The following is a 17,663-nucleotide window of genomic DNA, read 5'->3' as shown; positions in this document are numbered from 1 at the left end:
TTATCCATTTTGCTGGTGTCTTGTGTTTATTAAGTAGATCATAACATTTCGTTTGCAACTTTGGATTCTAAACCAATAGATTTGGCTCATTATGGAAGTAAATTGTGTGGTTATCCTCACAAATCAAGCCAGTCCTCCAAGCAATACAGTTTATCCTTGTCTTAGCAACCTAATGCGTCAACCCAACTATTTTTGAATTGTCCAACAAGTGGCCGCTCTCTGAGAGGGCTCTCCCTATGCAATTCTCAGATGAAGACTATTCCCACAAACCCAAAACTTTGATGGAGAAATGGGCTTAGGTAATCAAATGTGGCAACACTAACAAAATAATGAAATGTATGGCAGTCTTATGTTTTTCAATAAAATGATCAGGAAATGGCTCTATATGTATTGTGATTAGTAACATTAAACATTAAGATAACCCAATACCAATGGAAAAACACTAAACAGTGTTTGTTTGGGACTTTTACCATTGAAGACCATAACATTGAAACCATTAGAACTACTGTAGCCTAACAGTTTGCCTGTTCACCATTGGTCTAACAGTAACTAAACCAGACCTCTTTTGAAGGGAATAAACCTCACACAAAAGGGTTTCCTGGACATAGATTAAGCGTAAAAGAAGGAAACATTTATTTTCATCATGAGCCAAATCTATTGGTTTTCTACCCAAAGTTGCAAAATAAATGTTGTGATCTATTTACTAAACACAAGAGATCAGCGAAATTGATAAGAGTGTGGCGGTATAGCAAGAAAAGCGGCATCTTTCATTTTGGGGGGGGATTCCTCATGTCTTACTCATTGGTAGGAAGAAATGTTCCAAATCGGATGTTAGGCACTATATTTACTGAATATTATCTGAATCCTATTAATTAAAATTGCCAATTTGGGTGCAATCAATTAGCTTAATTTCTCAGAGATAAAATTACATTTCAATTAAATAATGTTTCAGGAATGCCAATCCCTGTTTCTAACTACAGAAACAATTTCTGAACAATCTGATGGTGGGTGGCATGGCTTGCTGAAATGACATGGAACGACTCTACTGTGAAACACAAATAACTTGAGGGTGTGAAAGTGAGATAAAAATGCTTACATTGGACTCATTTGTAAACATTCAACTTTTACAGAAAAAGGAGGATTGTGAAAATCAGTGCTCTTTTACCGCTCTCTGTGTGATATGAATTAAACTGTGGAGAGTGTATTTACGCGGCATGTATGTGTTACCAGGCCATACCCATCTCCTGCCTGGTGCTGGCCACGCCCACCCCGTACTTCATGGTGACCTCAGCGGACGCGTCAGCACAGTAACCCGTGTTCTCAGCAAAGCCCAGGTAGTTATAGGAACCCATGTTTATTACACCTTCAACCACTTTGCCTGTGTAGCTGAGAGAGCGAGAGAGAGAGAGACACACAGAGGGAAACCGAGAGAGAGAGAGAGATACAGGTAGTTATAAGACCCATTACTCTGTATAGCTGGGACTAAAAGGGGTGCCAAACTTATTTAACCTTTATTCAGCTAAGCAAGTCAACACACATACTTGACCTTCAACAGTCTCTTGACTGCATGTTTATCAGCCAGACGCTATAATGACATGATGCTAATCACACACACAGCACCAAATCAGAATACAACCATTTAGTTGACAGTTCCAATCCAACAAATCATGGCCTCAGGTTTTGTGGTTAGTCTTTGTTCTCTCTTCCTCCTCATCCAAGGCTTTTACCACATCCTTCACTATAAGGAACTGCCGCTTTTCTGACCTTTGCTGTAGATTAGTGTTGCTATCTTAGTACAACACAGACAGAAAAATAAACTGCAGGGTGAGTTCCCCTCTGGTACCAGGGCTGGGTGTGACACTAAGGCGTGGAAGTGGGCAGTGTGTGTAAGGCTGGCTTTTGTTCCAAACAGCTCTACCACACCTGATTACACTCAAGTTAACACTATATGGGACACCCTGTTTATAACACATTCCTAACAATGTCACACATATGTCCTAATCGTAGTGCAAACTGAAAGCCATGATTAGTTGATTATTTAGGCCTAATCAGGTGTATTTTTACTGGACTGGAACAAAACCCTATACATGCTACGGCCCACCAGGCATGGAAATGCCCTATCTAACCACTGATCTCAGACCAGATTACCCTAACCTGATTCCTAACGCTAAACAGAGGGCTAATGTTCTCATCTGGCCCTGGATCAGTGGTTAGGACCTTATTTTAGCAACTCTATGGCTACGTCTCAAATGGTCCCATAGGGCTCTGGTCAAAAGTAGTGCACTATGTAGGGAATAGGGTGCAATTTGGGACACATCCTGTGACTGTAAGTAGCCTTGGCTTGTGTGAGCCGGAAAGGCCCATAGGAGCCTATGTCCCGTTTCTGTAGCGTGAGGCAGCTTGGTGTACAAGTACACCCCCTGGACAGGACGCTAGTCTATTGCAGGGCCTTACCCCCAATCTATTTCCTTAAATGTTGAGTGCCAAGTCCCATTTTTACAGTATGGTATGACTCGGCCAGGGATCGAACTCCCTACCTTCCAATCTCAGGGCCGGACACTAATCACAAGGCCAGAGTTGGTTTGTCTTTTTCCCCCCTGTAATTATGACACTCACTCAAAGGTCCAGTTGTAATCAGGTGACACACGTTCCACCAGGTCCACCTTGGCCCCCGGGACACTGCAGATGGGTCGGTTCCAACTGTCACGGATCCGCATGTATAAGTTCCTGGTGTAAAAGTTCTCAAAGTCCTGGTAAAGTGGGACAAAGTCCTGGAGACAGAACATATGGGAGAGGGAGACAGGATGAGGAAAAATAAAATAAGTAGTATTCCCATTTCCTAGTATAGACCACACACATACTATGTTAAGTGACCTGTTACGTTAGCATTTATTTCAGACTCCGACTCCGACGTCACGCCAGCCATATTCTGTGTACTATGGCACATTCATCCACATTACACTAAGCATATAGGCTGAGCTCACAGTCAAAGTATAGTCAAACATGTACTGTTCTAATTAGAGTCTAAATCTCTCCCTATACGCAGAGGTAAACTTAAGTTTACACATGACTGAAAAATCCCCGCAGACATTCAGCTTATTTCACTTTCTTCAAACCCAACAGTGTCTGAGGCAACAAGAGTAGGATATCCTTCAGGCGATAAAGTTTCCTCCTTTCCTCCTCCAGAGGTAACCGAGTGCCAAAACAATGTCCTGAAACTGTTCTTTTACGTGCTGTGAGTGAGTGAAGGTCTGTGTCGTACATTAGGACATAACAACCGCCTTCTCACATTCCTGTTTACTAGTGTATGTCACAATGAATGACTGTTGTGTTACGCCAAAGGACCAGTGGTTTTAATTGGCAAAAGCTTTCCTTCCTTTTTCACAAACATTCCATCTATAGAGTTTTTTGATATCCTCCTCAAAATCGGACTTCAGTGCCAAAATAAATGGGTCCATGTGTTACAGTGAATGCTTCCAAGTGTAAAATGTCAATGTCGAAGGTAACCTCCTTTTCTCACCTCAAAAGTAAATAAGTTGAACAAATAAGTTGAACATATAAACACAATGTAACGTTTGAAATATGAAAACATCTGACGACCTAGATCATTTTTTTTGGAATCCCCTTAACAAATAATGACGTTGATGAAGAAGATGAGAATAATGGAAATGACAATTAATAACGTTTATCAAACAAACTGAGGACCGAGCCAGGTGAGGTGGTCATAATCGTACCCTCTGCTCCTCCCTTTCGCGGGCAATGTGACACCTCTCGATCTTCCAGTCCCGGAGGAAGTCTCGGAGGTATCCGAAGATGGTGAGGATGCCGTAGCCCATGTAGGTGAGGACCGCCACCAGCATGGGCGTTTCCTCAAAAGACTCGATGAAGGGACGACTGTACAGGCCCAGGCTGCTGCTGCCATTACACGCTGTGTGCTGTACCTGGGGGGGGAAGAGGTGATTTACACTGACATTTTAGTAATTTAGCACGGTTTTATCCAGAGACACTTACAGTTAGGGCATTCACATTAAGACAGCTAGGTAAGGCCGCCACATATCACAGTCAGTAGCTAGGTTTCCGTCCAATTGTCGACAGATTTTCAGGCAACTATTCAAAAATCTGCACAAAAACAATATGCGGATTTTACCACCAGATGTGTTTCCATCAAATTGACTTGTTGCGGGTAAAAGGTTGTGCGCGATGACGTAATGCGCATAAAAATAACCGTTGTGGTTATTCTCAAGTACCGAATTAAAATGTTAAGTTAAATGGGTTTCCATCACATTTTCAACTCTACTAATAGTTTTGTCACGACAAATGTTGCGTCATATAGCGAATGTGCCCACTCTGGGCGGTGCACGTGTGCTCTAACCAACAGCTTGCAGATACAGTGCAGGACAGGTAGCCCTACTACATGATGAGATTATTATGGACGTAAGAGCAAGATCAGTTTTATTTGTCAAACAGCAGCCAAGCATCCATCATCATGTCATCAGAATAAGACCCTCGGTATGTATTGGAAAGGAGCATCAAGCTCATCACCTTGCACTTTCACCACCCTGTGACGTTCATCATAATGTATTTAATCTAAAGCCTATCAAACTGCATGCTCTCCTGACTAGTCGTAGTGGGAGGACCACACAACATATCATCACGTGACTCCAAGTTTACTTCCAGTGTGTCCACTGCCATTTCTCACATTCTTAATTTTACATACACAAAAAGATCCCACCTTGTCTAGCTTATTTTGTTTCGTCGACATTTGGAAAGTTTACCAACAAATTGGCAGTTTCCATCAGGCCTGTCGTGACATTTTTTTAGCATACATGTACTTTACTCGCATTAAAAAGGTTAGATGGAAAGCTGGTTATAGTAACCTGGTTCTCTCAATAAAGTAGTCTAGTTATCAACACAGTCAGTGCTAGTAGTAAAAGGCAAGTGTGAGTGTTATTCTGGGTTTTTGGGAGATGGTGAGATGGGGTGGTTGGGATGGAGGAAATGTCAATTCAGTTAAATTACCTTTACTCATCCCTTAGGGGCAATGTCAACAAAACAACCTACTGTAAAGGGTCTTTCCTTTTGATTCCAATCACTTTTTGTCCATACCCCTGTTGATTTTAACAAAACTTCCATACATATTTGCAAAGAGTTTGGTTTGCTTTTTGTTTTCATTTTTGCAATGTAAAATTATTGTAATAATGATATCATCCAGGCCCATTGACACTGTAAATGACATGAGTTTCATGATCTGGAAATGTGAAAGTCTCACATGTACGGGAAATACACATTTTTCAAAGCACTTGGATCATAGTAATAACAAGCTGTTGCATGTTTTGTATAAAAAACATAGGAGAGATATGTAAGCCATGCCTTCTAAGGTCTCACATACACGTTTCAAAGCACTTGCATGCCACCATCTGATGTCTTTAACTCACGCAAAATGTAAATGAATACTTGTCTGGCAACTGGCTCCGAGGTGTCTGCATAACCTAATTCCTGGTCATTCAAATTCAAATGACAATTTCTGTCTGTTCCCATCATCACCGAACAGAATCGTAGTTCAGTAAGTGGTGACTAGCCTATGTGGTCAGTGAATATTATTACAGTGTTAGCACTGTGAGAAAAGGAAGTGAAATATTCAAAATAGCCTACAGAGCTATGGGCTAGCTATGTTTTTACACTGACCATATGTAAAGCACTGTTGCTCTGGCTGTCAGATTTGTGAGTCAAATAAAGGGAGGGGATGCTCCATGACTGAGTGTGTGTTTCTGAGCACTCTCCAAGCAGATACGACACTCCTAACCAACTCACATGAATCAAACATCTTCCCAATGAAATAAATCAAAACAACGAAATGCTGCCACAGATCTACACATGGATTATTAAAACAAGTAGGCCTGCATTCAGCATTCCCAGGGCCACCCATAGGTCAAATGTATGCATGCATAACTGATGCTTTAATCGCTTTTGATAAGAGCATCTGCTAAATGGCATATTATTATTATTATTATTATTATTAGGCCTGTATTCTGCTACGTTCCTCTTTTTAATAAACAAACTACAGTGGATGTCGGAAGTTTACATACACTTAGATTGGAGTCATTAAAACTTGTTTTTCAACCACTCCACAAATTTCTTGTTAACAAACTATAGTTTTGGCAAGTCGGTTAGGACATCTACTGTGTGCATGACACGTAATTCTTCCAACAACTGTTTACAGACAGATTATTTCACTTATAATTCATTGTATCACAATTCCAGTGGGTCAGAAGTTTACAAACACTAAGTTGACTGTGCCTTTAAACAGCTTGGTAAATTCCAGAAAATAATGTCATGCCTTCAGATGCTTCTGATAGAATAATTGACATAATTTGAGTCAATTTGAGGTATACCCATGGATGCATTTCAAGGCCTACCTTCAAACTCAGTGCCTCTTTGCTTGACATCATGGGAAAATCCAAATAAATCAGCCAAGACCTCAGAAAACATTTGTAGCCCTCCACAAGTCTGGTTCATCCTTGGGAGCAATTTCCAAACGCCTGAAGGTACCACGTTCATCTGTACAAACAATAGTACGCAAGTATAAACACCATGGAACCACGCAGCCGTCATACCGCTCAGGAAGGAGACGTGTTCTGTCTCCAAGAGATGAACATACGTTGGTGCGAAAAGTGCAAATCAATCCCAGAACAACAGCAAAGGACCTTGAAGATGCTGGAGGAAACAGGCACAAAAGTATCTATATCCAGAGTAAAACGAGTCCTATACTGACATAACCTGAAAGGCCGCTTAGCAAGGCAGAAGCCACTGCTTCAAAACCTCCATAAAAAGCCAGACTACGGTTTGCAACTGTACATGGGGACAAAGATCATACTTTTTGGAGAAATGTCCTCTGGTCTGATGAAACAAAAATAGAACTGTTTGGCCATAATGACCATCTTTATGTTTGGAGGAAAAAAGGGGATGCTTGCAAGCCGAAGAACACCATCCCAACCGTGAAGCACGGGGGTGGCAGCATCATGTTGTGGGGGTGCTTTGCTGCAGGAGGGACTGGTGCACTTCACAAAATAGATGGCATCATGAGAAACAAAAATTATGTGGATATATTGAAGCAACATCTCAAGACGTCAGTCAGGAAGTTAAAGCTTGGTCGCAAACGGGTCTTCCAAATGGACAATGACCCCAAGCATACTTCCAAAGTTGTGGCAATATGGCTTAAGGACAACAAAGTCAAGGTATTGGAGTGGCCATCACAAAGCCCTGACCTCAGTCCTATAGAAAATGTGTAGGCAGAAGTGAAAAAGCGTGTGCGAGCAAAGAGGCCTAGAAACCTGACTCAGTTACACCAGCTCTGTGATGAGGAATGGGCCAAAATGCACCCAACTTATTGTGGGAAGCTTGTGGAAGGCTACCTGAAACATTTGACCCAAGTTAAACAATTTAAAGGCAATGCTACCAAATAATAATTGAATGCATGTAAACTTCTGACCCACTGGGAATGTGATGAAATAAATAAAAGCTGAAATAATTAATTCTCTACTATTATTCTGACATTTCACATTCTTAAAATAAAGTGGTGATCCTAACTGATTTAAGCCAGGGAATTTTTACTCGGATTAAATGTCAGGAATTGTGAAAAACTGAGTTCAAATATATTTGGCTAAGGTGAATGTAAACTTCCGACTTCAACTGTATGTGATTGATATACAACAGTCAACTTCTACATCCAAAGATGAGGGCCAGTTTCCCGGACACAAATTGCTAATTTAAGCCAAGTCCTGAACTAAAAGCTATTTCAAATGAGATTCTCCATTAAGCATGCTTTTTAATTCAGGACTAGGCTCAAACTGTGTCAGGGAAACCAGGCCTTAAAGACAGCACTAGCCTACCTTTAGGCTATTACCTCTTGTCTGGACAGATCAGGGTTCCCCAATTGGTGGCCTGTGGGCCAAATTCGGCCCGCTGGTGATTTTATTTGGCCTCCCAGGTTCTGAGCAAAATAAATGTATGTTTTATAGTTTACTGTTATTGGACATAAAATATTAAAATCACCAGAAAATTAGCTTTTAAACTAAGGAAATTTGTTCCCAAGTATTTCCACAAATAAATAGTCAGTCTTGTGATCGTATCCTAACGTAATCAAGGTTTGAAATAACTCTGTTTTTGTCAAATACTATACTGAACAAAACATTTAAATAAATTCATTAGGCCCTAATGTATGGATGTAACGGCTGTCGTCGGGGATAGAGGACCAATACGTAGCAGGAATGTGGATGCTGATCTTGATATTTATTTTAAATAAAGAGAACACCAAAACAACAAAATGAAGAACGCACGAACAACAAAACAGTCTTGTCACGCTCACACAGGCAAAACAAGAAACAATCTCCCACAACACTACACCAAACAATTACCCATATATAGGACTCTCAGAGGCAACGAGAAAGCACCTGCCTCCAATTGAGAGTCCAACCCCCCATCAACCTAAACATAGAAATACAAAACATAGAACATAGACCAAAACCCAGAAATAAATCAAACACCCTACTACATAAATCACCACCCCGAACCACATAAACAAAATACCCTCTGCCACGTCCTGACCAAACTACAATAACAAATAACCCTTATACTGGTCAGGACGTGACAATGGATTCTACATGACTGGGCAGGGGCGCAGCCATGGGTGGGCCTTGGAGGGCATAATCCCACCCACTTGGCATCTAGGCCTCACCCACTGTTGATCCACCCCCTTTTTTGCATATGGAAAGTTTCAGGGATTTTTTATTTCAGCTCATGAAACATGTTGCATTTATATTTTTGTTCAGTGTATATCTGTTTGAAATTGCTGCGGTCAATTTGTAGTGTACAACTTATTTATAACTATTTATGGACCCCGACCATTAATGTAATTGGGGACACCTGGCCTAGCCTATACAGTAAATCAAATAAAGGTTTATTGGTACAATAGGTTAATATGTGAGAGACATTTTTACACACACTGCAAACTGAAGTTTGAAACACATACAGGAGTGGCCTTTGAGTCTTTCCCTTGAAAACTAAAGCCCCACACTGCTTTGCAACCACATGTGACTAGTCATGCTTCTCTCTCCCATACCTCAGAGGCTAGCAACAGTGACATCCACGTGCACTACAATCAGCTTGGGGTCAATTACCAGACCATGCATTCCCCTCCCTCCCGCTCTCTGCCTTATGAAACGCCTGGGAAAAGGAGCTAGTCTAGCTACAGCAAGTAGGCCTAGGCTAGGTTAAATCCTTGATTCATTTCCTTGTATCTAAGATCTGTTTGTGATGTCTTGGCAATGCCTTATTGAATTGTCAGTGTTTCTGACTTCCAATGCAATGATGTAACTGGAATGATGAGATAGATGTTCTTCTATGTTTTTGTTTTATTATTTCACTGCCATACTGTGTTCGATCTTGTCTAGCCATCTTGTCTCAAGATGACCACAATGGAAATAAGTTCCAGACTTTATTGTGTGTTATCCTCCATGATTATTAATGTGCATGTATGGCTTAAGTTTTATGTGTGCTTGTTTTTTTTAAATGGTCGAGTTAATAAACCAAACTAAACTAAAAATGCTCTACCTAGAAGATCACACAGTTGGTTGAGCATGGCGCTTGCAATGCCAAAGGTCGTGAGTTTGATTCCCGCTGGAGCAAATGTATGCACGCATGACTAAATCGCTTTGGATAAAAGTGTCTATATAGGGCAAGACATTGATATAGCCAACTTGATAGAATTGTCTCTGAGAATTTTAATTTAGATCCATCTTAAGATATGTTGTTGACTCATGAAAGAGATGTTATCGAATTGCAATACACTAGGCTAATTAAAAATAAGTCTGGATCAAGGGGTGGAAAATTAATGAACAGAGCTCTGTTCCTCTGTGTTCCCTCTATTGAAGGAAAGTTAGGGAGTCGGGGAGTACAGGCTAGGGATTTGGGGAGTACAGGTATAGGGTTGTGGGGGCTGGGTTGGCGCCCCCCCTTGGGTTGTGCCGTGGCGGAGATCTTTGTGGGCTATACTCGGCCTTGTCTCAGGATGGCAAGTTGGTGGTTGAAGTTATCCCTCTAGTGTTGTGGGGGCTGTGCTTTGGCAAAGTGGGTGGGGTTATATCCTTCCTGTTTGGCCCTGTCCGGGGGTATCGTCGGATGGGGCCACAGTGTCTCCTGACCCCTCCTGTCTCCGCCTCCAGTATTTATGCTGCAGTAGTTTGTGTGTCGGGGGGCTAGGGTCAGTCTGTTATATCTGGAGTATTTCTCCTGTCTTATCCGGTGTGAATTTAAGTATGCTCTCTCTAATTCTCTCTTTCTCTCTCTCGGAGGACCTGAGCCCTAGGACCATGCCTCAGGACTACCTGACATGATGACTCCTTGCTGTCCCCAGTCCACCTGGCCGTGCTGCTGCTCCAGTTTCAACTGTTCTGTCTGCGGCTATGGAACCCTGACCTGTTCACCGGATGTGCTACCTGTCCCAGACCTGCTGTTTTCAACTCTCTAGAGACAGCAGGAGTGGTAGAGATACTCTGAATGATCGGCTATGAAAAGCCAACTGACATTTACTCTTGAGGTGCTGACTTGTTGCACCCTCGACAACTGTGATTATTATTATTTGACCATGCTGGTCATTTATGAACATTTGAACATCTTGGCCATGTTCTGTTCTAATCTCCACCCGGCACAGCCAGAAGAGGACTGGCCACCCCTCATACCCTGGTTCCTCTCTAGGTTTCTTCCTAGGTTTTGGCCTTTCTAGGGAGTTTTTCCTAGCCACCATGCTTCTACACCTGCATTGCTTGCTGTTTGGGGTTTTAGGCTGGGTTTCTGTACAGCACTTTGAGATATCAGCTGATGTAAGAAGGGCTATATAAATACATTTGATTTGATTTGTGACCAGGGCCTAAAACTAACTTTTTGTATACCAGCCACTGTGGCAGCCACTCAGATCTTTTCCCAGCCAAATGTTTTCCCCACAATAATTACACACACAAAAAAACAGATGAGCATGTTCAGTAATGTAAAAAAATAAAATACAAAAAATGAATGAATGAATGAATGAATGAATGAATGTAAGACTTAATTTAATATTCTGTGACCTGAGTCTTCAGAGACAAAACATTTTTAGCTGCCCCTTTAAGGTTACCTTGGTAACAGGGCCACTCAGGTCTTCACATATGCCTGTGAGAATTTCACTAGAAGGAATCCAGCTTTTGTCGAATGAATGTCAGATTTGACACTTCATATCAGGTTAGAAGAATTTACGCAGTAGGTCAGGAGAATTATCATAACAGGTTAATTAAGAGAAATAGTTTAAGGTTAGGAAAAGGGTTAAGGTTAATTTAACAATAATTTGGTTAAAATATTTTTGACAATTACATAAAAAATTTAAAAACGGATGACCATGCTTTGTAATGTTTCTAAAACAAGAAATGTATTAGTAAGAATGTGGTATATTGCTCAATTTCATTTCAGTTTTTGTGACCTGAGTCTTAAATCTACACTGGAAAAAAAATAAAAGTGCAACATGTCAAGTTTTGGTCCCATGTTTCATGAGCTGAAATAAAAGATCCCAGAAATGTTCCATATGCACAAAGAGCTTATTTCTCAAAGATTTTGCATTTCGCATTTCGTGACAAAAAAATCGAAATATTCCATTACCGTACTTCGAAGCATGTCAACCGCTGTTTAAAATCAATTTTTATGCCATTTTTCTCGTAAAAAAACAATAATATTCCGACCGGGAGTGGTGGTTTTCGTTCAAAGAGAGAGAAAGTAAACATTGAGTCGACTCGGGCACGCGCGCCCCGTCCCATTGTCCTCAGATCGGCCACTTACAAAATGCGCTACTGTTTTTCAGCCATAGGCTGCAAAGCCACGATTCAGCTTTCTGGCACCTTCTGAGAGCCTATGGGAGCGTTAGAAAATGTCACGTCATGCCAGAGATCCCCTGTTTTTGTTAGAGATGATCAATAAGGCCATGAAATGGTCAGAGAGAGCGCTTCCTGTTTGGAATCTTCTCAGGTTTCGGCCTGCCAAATGAGTCCTGTTATACTCACAGACACCATTCAAACAGTTTTAGAAACTTTAGGGTGTTTTCTATCCAAATCAAACAATTATATGCATATTCTAGTTACTGGGCAGGAGTAGTAACCAGATTAAATCGGGTACGTTTTTTATCCGGCCGTGCAAATACTGCACCCCTATCCCCAACAGGTTAATTCTATTTTATGATGAGAAGGCGTGAAAAAACTGGGAAAATATGCGTACTCTCTTCATGAAACATCATTTTTCCACCACCATGCTAGAGTAGTTAATGCTAGTCCTGAAAGTAGGATATCACATTCAGCCAATCAGGTTTCAGCATTCTTTTATTTAGAAACTTTCAGTTCAGGGCTGTGGACAAATGCGAAGTAGACAGCCCTCACCCCGTAAATTAAGTTTTACATAGTCACATCCAAGTTTACCTTCAAATTTCTATGGCCAAGCGAGGGAGAATGTTGATCTGATAGGCAACGTCCTTGGTGGAAAGCAAGCAACCTAAAGCTATTTATCTACCTAGCAAGCTAACATAGCACTCTTGTCAGGTAGCTAGCTACAGACATTTACATTTTAGTCATTTAGCAGATGCTCTATTCCAGAGCGACTTAAAGGAACACTTAGGGTTAAGTGCCTTGCTCAAAGCCATAGATTTTTCACCTAGCCGGCTCTGGGATTCAAACCAGCTACCTTTTGGTTACTGGCCTAATGCCCTTAACCGCTAGACTACCTGCCGCACCATAGCTGGCTAGCTAGCTTTAGAGTTTGGTTATTTATTCCAATACATTTTCGAATTCCCAAAAATATGTTTATGTAGCTAGCTAGTTCCGTTTTATCGATTCATCACAATGGGTCTGAGCCACTTTGAGCATCATATTCCCATTCGCCAATTCTAAAATGTATGTACCAATTGTCATTCTTGAGTAAAAGTAAAGACACTATACCTTAATAGAATTGACTCAAGTAAGTCACCCAGTAAAATACTACTTGAGTAAAAGTCTAAATGTATTTGGTTTTAAATATACTTAAGTATTAAAAGTAAAAATTATTTAAAATTCCTTATATTAAGCAAACCAGAGGGTACAATGTGTTTTTATTTATTTACGGCTAGCCAGGGGCATGCTCCAACACTCAGACATCATTTACAATTGAAGCATTTGTGTTTAGTGAGTCCGCCAGATCAGAGGCAGTAGGGATGACAAGGGATGTTTTCTTGCTAAGTGCATGAATTGGACCATTTTCCTCTCCTGCTAAGCATTCAAAATGTAATGAGTACTTGTGTGTGTCAGGGAAAGTACGGAGTAAAGTAAATTATTTTCTATAGGAATGTAGTGAAGTAAAAGTTTTCAAAAATATAAATAGTAAAGTAATGTACAGATACCCCCCAAAAATGGCTTAAGTAGTATTAGAAAGTATTTTCACTTAGATATTTCACACCACTGACTGTGACTTTGTCCTTGTGTTTCTTGGCCCGCTATATAATTTTGTTCACACACACTAGGTTGTTTTTCAATGTTACTTTCAGTTTGCTGCAACAGTCTGCTGCTTGGAAGACATTTGCAGTTAGATCATTTTTTTTCTAGCACAGACAAGCAAGTGCCCAAGTTGCTATGGTAACGACCCGTCCCTTAAAGTGGCAGCTGAACATTTGTCTCACCTAATGATTGTGTATGGATCCATCCTAAAATATTTTATTAATGAACTTTTAGTAATTTCTTATCATTAAAACACTCAAATACTTATTCTCCTAGATTTATTTGTGTGCTTACATTTCTTCTTAGGAGCAAATCATGAACTGCTTGTAAAAAATGTAAAAATAAAGCCTTTAACTATAATAATAAATAAGCCATACTCAGCCTTTGTTGATTCTTGATGAACAGGTATAGAACTGTTCATCTGTTTGTACTATTGTATCTAAATGATTTATTTTAACATGCATTGGTTAAGACAGGTCATAAAAATGAAATGAAATTATGCAATTATACTTCTTACAAGTAATACATTTTTTGTTTTAGAAAAACAGAAAGCATTCTCATTCTAGGTGTGTGTGTGTGTGTGTGTGTGTGTGTGTGTGTGTGTGTGTGTGTGTAATTATGGCCAAAAAAAAATATTTTGGCTGGTAAAAGATCTGAGTGGCTGGCAGATTTTTAAAAATCGTTTAAAAATCGTTGCTGGTGGACCAAAAAAGTGAATTAGTTATGCAACATCCGGGACTAGTATTAATTACTCTAGCATGGTGGTGGAAAATGGCATTTCATAAAGAAAGTATGCATATTTTTGGGCTTTCTCACCATTAAATGGAGTTAAGAAGGAAATCAATGACTTTGCAGCCTGAATGTAAAGTGTTTAATGTACAAACCGGTGGCTGCATAGATTCCCTTTGGACGGTAAATGAAACTGAATTGCGCCATCTGCTGGCCTTTGGGCTAATGGCATCAGTGATTAATTAAATTATTGTTGACATTATAGCTAGCTAACTAGTTTGTTGCAAATTGTTTGTAAAAGAGAAAAGGCTAGGTAGAAAAGCAGCAAGCTGGCTACACTGCAGATATAATTAGCTAACACTGTGGGATAACATTACCAATGAAGGCTGATGGGAGGAGCAATAGGAGGACGGGCTCATTGCAATGGCTGGATTGGAATGAATGGAACGATATCAAAACACATCACACATATGGAAACCCCATGTTTGATTCCATTAATTCCATTCCAGCATTAGAATGAGCCCGTCCTCCTATTGCGCCTCCCACCAGCCTCCACTGAACGTTACATAATGCTAACTTTCCATTATTACAAATCTACTTTGATGAACAGTTAACGTTAGTTAATAAACCAACTAAAATAGTTGGCACAACTGTCATATGTCCAACTTGCTGAACTAGTAGACTCAGTAACGTTGGCTTCTGCTTGCGGGCAGTTGTTTAGCAAATTCAAATAGGTGTCAGTAACGTTAAAGCTAACAATAAAATAGGTTAGCTACATTTCAAAACATAGCAAACTAAATGCACATAACGTTAGCTAGCTACATTGCTAACAATAGTGATTTTCAGCTTGGTTTTTTCGGTTATTCAGATAAGCCTCACCACTTCCACACCATCCATCCATTCTCCATCCATACAGTGCGCTTGGGCCTCACCTTGTCCTCGGGATAGCAGTACATCGGCTGCTGATGATGGTAGTGGTGATGGTTTTTTATGAAGCCGTTCCTGCCCGGTTTAACGCCGTTCTTCACTCGGTGACAAACTTGTCCATTCGCCGGCTTGTTCGCGGAGCTTTCGGTCATCCTTGCCTATGATTGTGGACGCTACAGTAACTTGCATGTATCTGGCTAGCACAGAATGGGGAAGTCGTTTTTGGTGCCTGTCCGGGTTGTGCGCTCGCAAACCCACCCAAAAAACCACAACGAGGACACAGGGGTGCATTCAGCAAGACAGCACGATGCTCAACCTTTAATTCAACATAACGGTTCTAAATGTAACTTACTGAACGAGTTTCGCGATTTCAAATGGTATCCCCCGTATTGATCATGCCACACCCACCAAAGAGGAGCAGACGTACCTCAAATGATGTTGAAGAACGGTGCGCACCGTTTTGGGGAAACGTGTTGTTCAGTATAAACCATCACACAATGTAGCAAATCGTTGAGATGAACTGAATGCAACCCCTGAAATTCCAGCCGCTGCAATACCGGAAATAAACGCCCCTAGCAACCAGCGTCAGCCTATGGTATTGCGGCATTCAGGAATGGGTGCGGTTTACCAGCCTTCAGATAAGAAAAGGGAGTGGTCCTCTATAGTGGAAATGAACTGTAGTAGCCTCTACTGTTTGGGCTTTCTGACATGTGACATAGGGCTCACCTGTTCCCACGGTGTGCTAAATTAATGTTACCTGCCATTTGAATTTGACCAAGAGCTTGAAATCAGATATTCTTGTCAAATTCTGAGTGGTTGCCTTGTAAATGGATGACACACTAAACATAATTGTTAACATAGTGGGTGTTAATAGTTAGGTTTCCATCCAATTGGCGACAGATTATCATGCAAATATTCTACAATCCGCATAAAAACAATATGCGCATTTTCCCACCAGAGATATGTTTCCATCAAATTGACTTGTTGTGGATAAAATATTCCCTGTGGCTCAGTTGGTAGAGCATGGTGTTTGCAACGCCAGGGTTGTGGGTTTGTTTCCCATGGGGGGCCAGTATGAGGGAAAATGAAATGTATGCATTCACTACTGTAAGTTGCTCTGGATAAGAGCGTCTGCTAAATGACTAAAATGTAAATCTAATGACTTAGTGCATGTAACTGACTTTTGCTGTTAAATTCTGATGTACCTAATAAAAATACAAGTTAAATGGGTTTCCATTGCATTTTCAACTCTACGGATGGTTTTGTCATGACAAATTTTGCCTCATATAGCGAATGTGCCCTCTCTTGGCAGCAGCTAATGGAGATCCCTAACAAATACAAATACTCTAGTCTTGGCAGATGTGCTCTAGCCAACAGCTTGCAGATACAGTGCGGGTAGACTACCAACATTATCATTATGGATAAGAGCAAGATTATTTGTATTTGTTAAATGGCGGCCAAGCATCCATCATCATGTCATCAGAATAAGACCCTCGGTATGTATTGGAAAGGAGCATCAAGCTCATCACCTTGCACTTTCACCACCCTGTGACGTTCATCATAATGTATTTAATCTGAAGCCTATCAAACTGCATGCTCTCCTGACAAGTCGTAGTGGGAGGACCACACAACATATCATCGCATGACTCCAAGTTTACTTCGATATGATGGTTATTTTATCAATATTTGAGCATAAAGGAGTTCCCACCACAATTTCTCACATAATTAATTTTACAGACACAAAAAGATCCCACCTTGTCTAACATATTTTATCGATATTTGCAAAGTTTACCGACAAATGTGATGTTTCCATCAGGCCTGTCATGACATTTTTTATCCAACATGTACTTTAATCGCATAAAAAGGTTGGACCAGGTTTTTATTTGTATTTTTTTTTAATGCAGGAAACAAAAATTCCATTCAAGCTTAACAATGGATATATAGTGTTTTGCAACAAATCCAATTGTGAAAAATATGAATTGAAAATCTGAGGACAGTAATATTTTACACACGCATAAAGGTACCCATAAGCATTATTTTCTGAAGAATAAAACACAAATGTGAAACAAATAAACTCTTCAATTGTATAAACACTTATTTAATGAACATAACAAAATGTTAAGCTACTGTACAGTAACATTAATACTAACATCACAAACCTTCGGAGCTTGAACCCCTCACTGTGGCTTTACCTCTGTTCTGATTTCAGATTTTTGGCCTCACTCACTCACTCACTCACTCACTCACTCACTCACTCACTCACTCACTCACTCACTCACTCACTCACTCACTCACTCACTCACTCACTCACTCACTCACTCACTCACTCACTCACTCACTCACTCACTCACTCACTCACTCACTCATTCACTCACTCACTCACTGTGTGTGATGTGTTCCAGCTCCAGTAGAACCGTGTGTGTTGTCCCTGGAGGAGGGCAGCTGTGGGAAGTTTATTCTGCGCTGGTATTT

At 40.6% G+C, this 17,663-nt stretch overlaps 1 protein-coding gene across 2 annotated transcripts in view; it reads right to left on the bottom strand.

Annotated features, from left to right (window-relative positions):
- The window catches only part of sptlc2a (serine palmitoyltransferase, long chain base subunit 2a), a 48,827-nt gene extending 33,123 nt beyond the window's left edge, over window positions 1–15,704 (bottom strand). Inside the window, exons 1-4 of one of the 2 annotated variants that reach the window (XM_045718542.1) lie at window positions 15,197–15,704; window positions 3,735–3,941; window positions 2,617–2,771; window positions 1,238–1,386 (exon numbers count right to left, since the gene is read on the bottom strand). In XM_045718542.1, coding sequence (XP_045574498.1) covers window positions 1,238–1,386; window positions 2,617–2,771; window positions 3,735–3,941; window positions 15,197–15,343 — 658 coding nt within the window. In that variant the 5' untranslated portion in view covers window positions 15,344–15,704. The remainder of the gene's footprint in view (window positions 1–1,237; window positions 1,387–2,616; window positions 2,772–3,734; window positions 3,942–15,196) is intronic. The other variant, XM_014196119.2, reaches the window with a different exon arrangement.
- Between the last annotated feature and the right edge of the window lie 1,959 nt (window positions 15,705–17,663).

Source organism: Salmo salar, chromosome ssa01, assembly GCF_905237065.1.
Source record: "Salmo salar chromosome ssa01, Ssal_v3.1, whole genome shotgun sequence".
Taxonomy (NCBI): Eukaryota; Metazoa; Chordata; class Actinopteri; order Salmoniformes; family Salmonidae; genus Salmo; species Salmo salar.
Note: the sequence above shows the minus strand (reverse complement) of the source record. Positions and strands in the feature narration are given on the sequence as shown.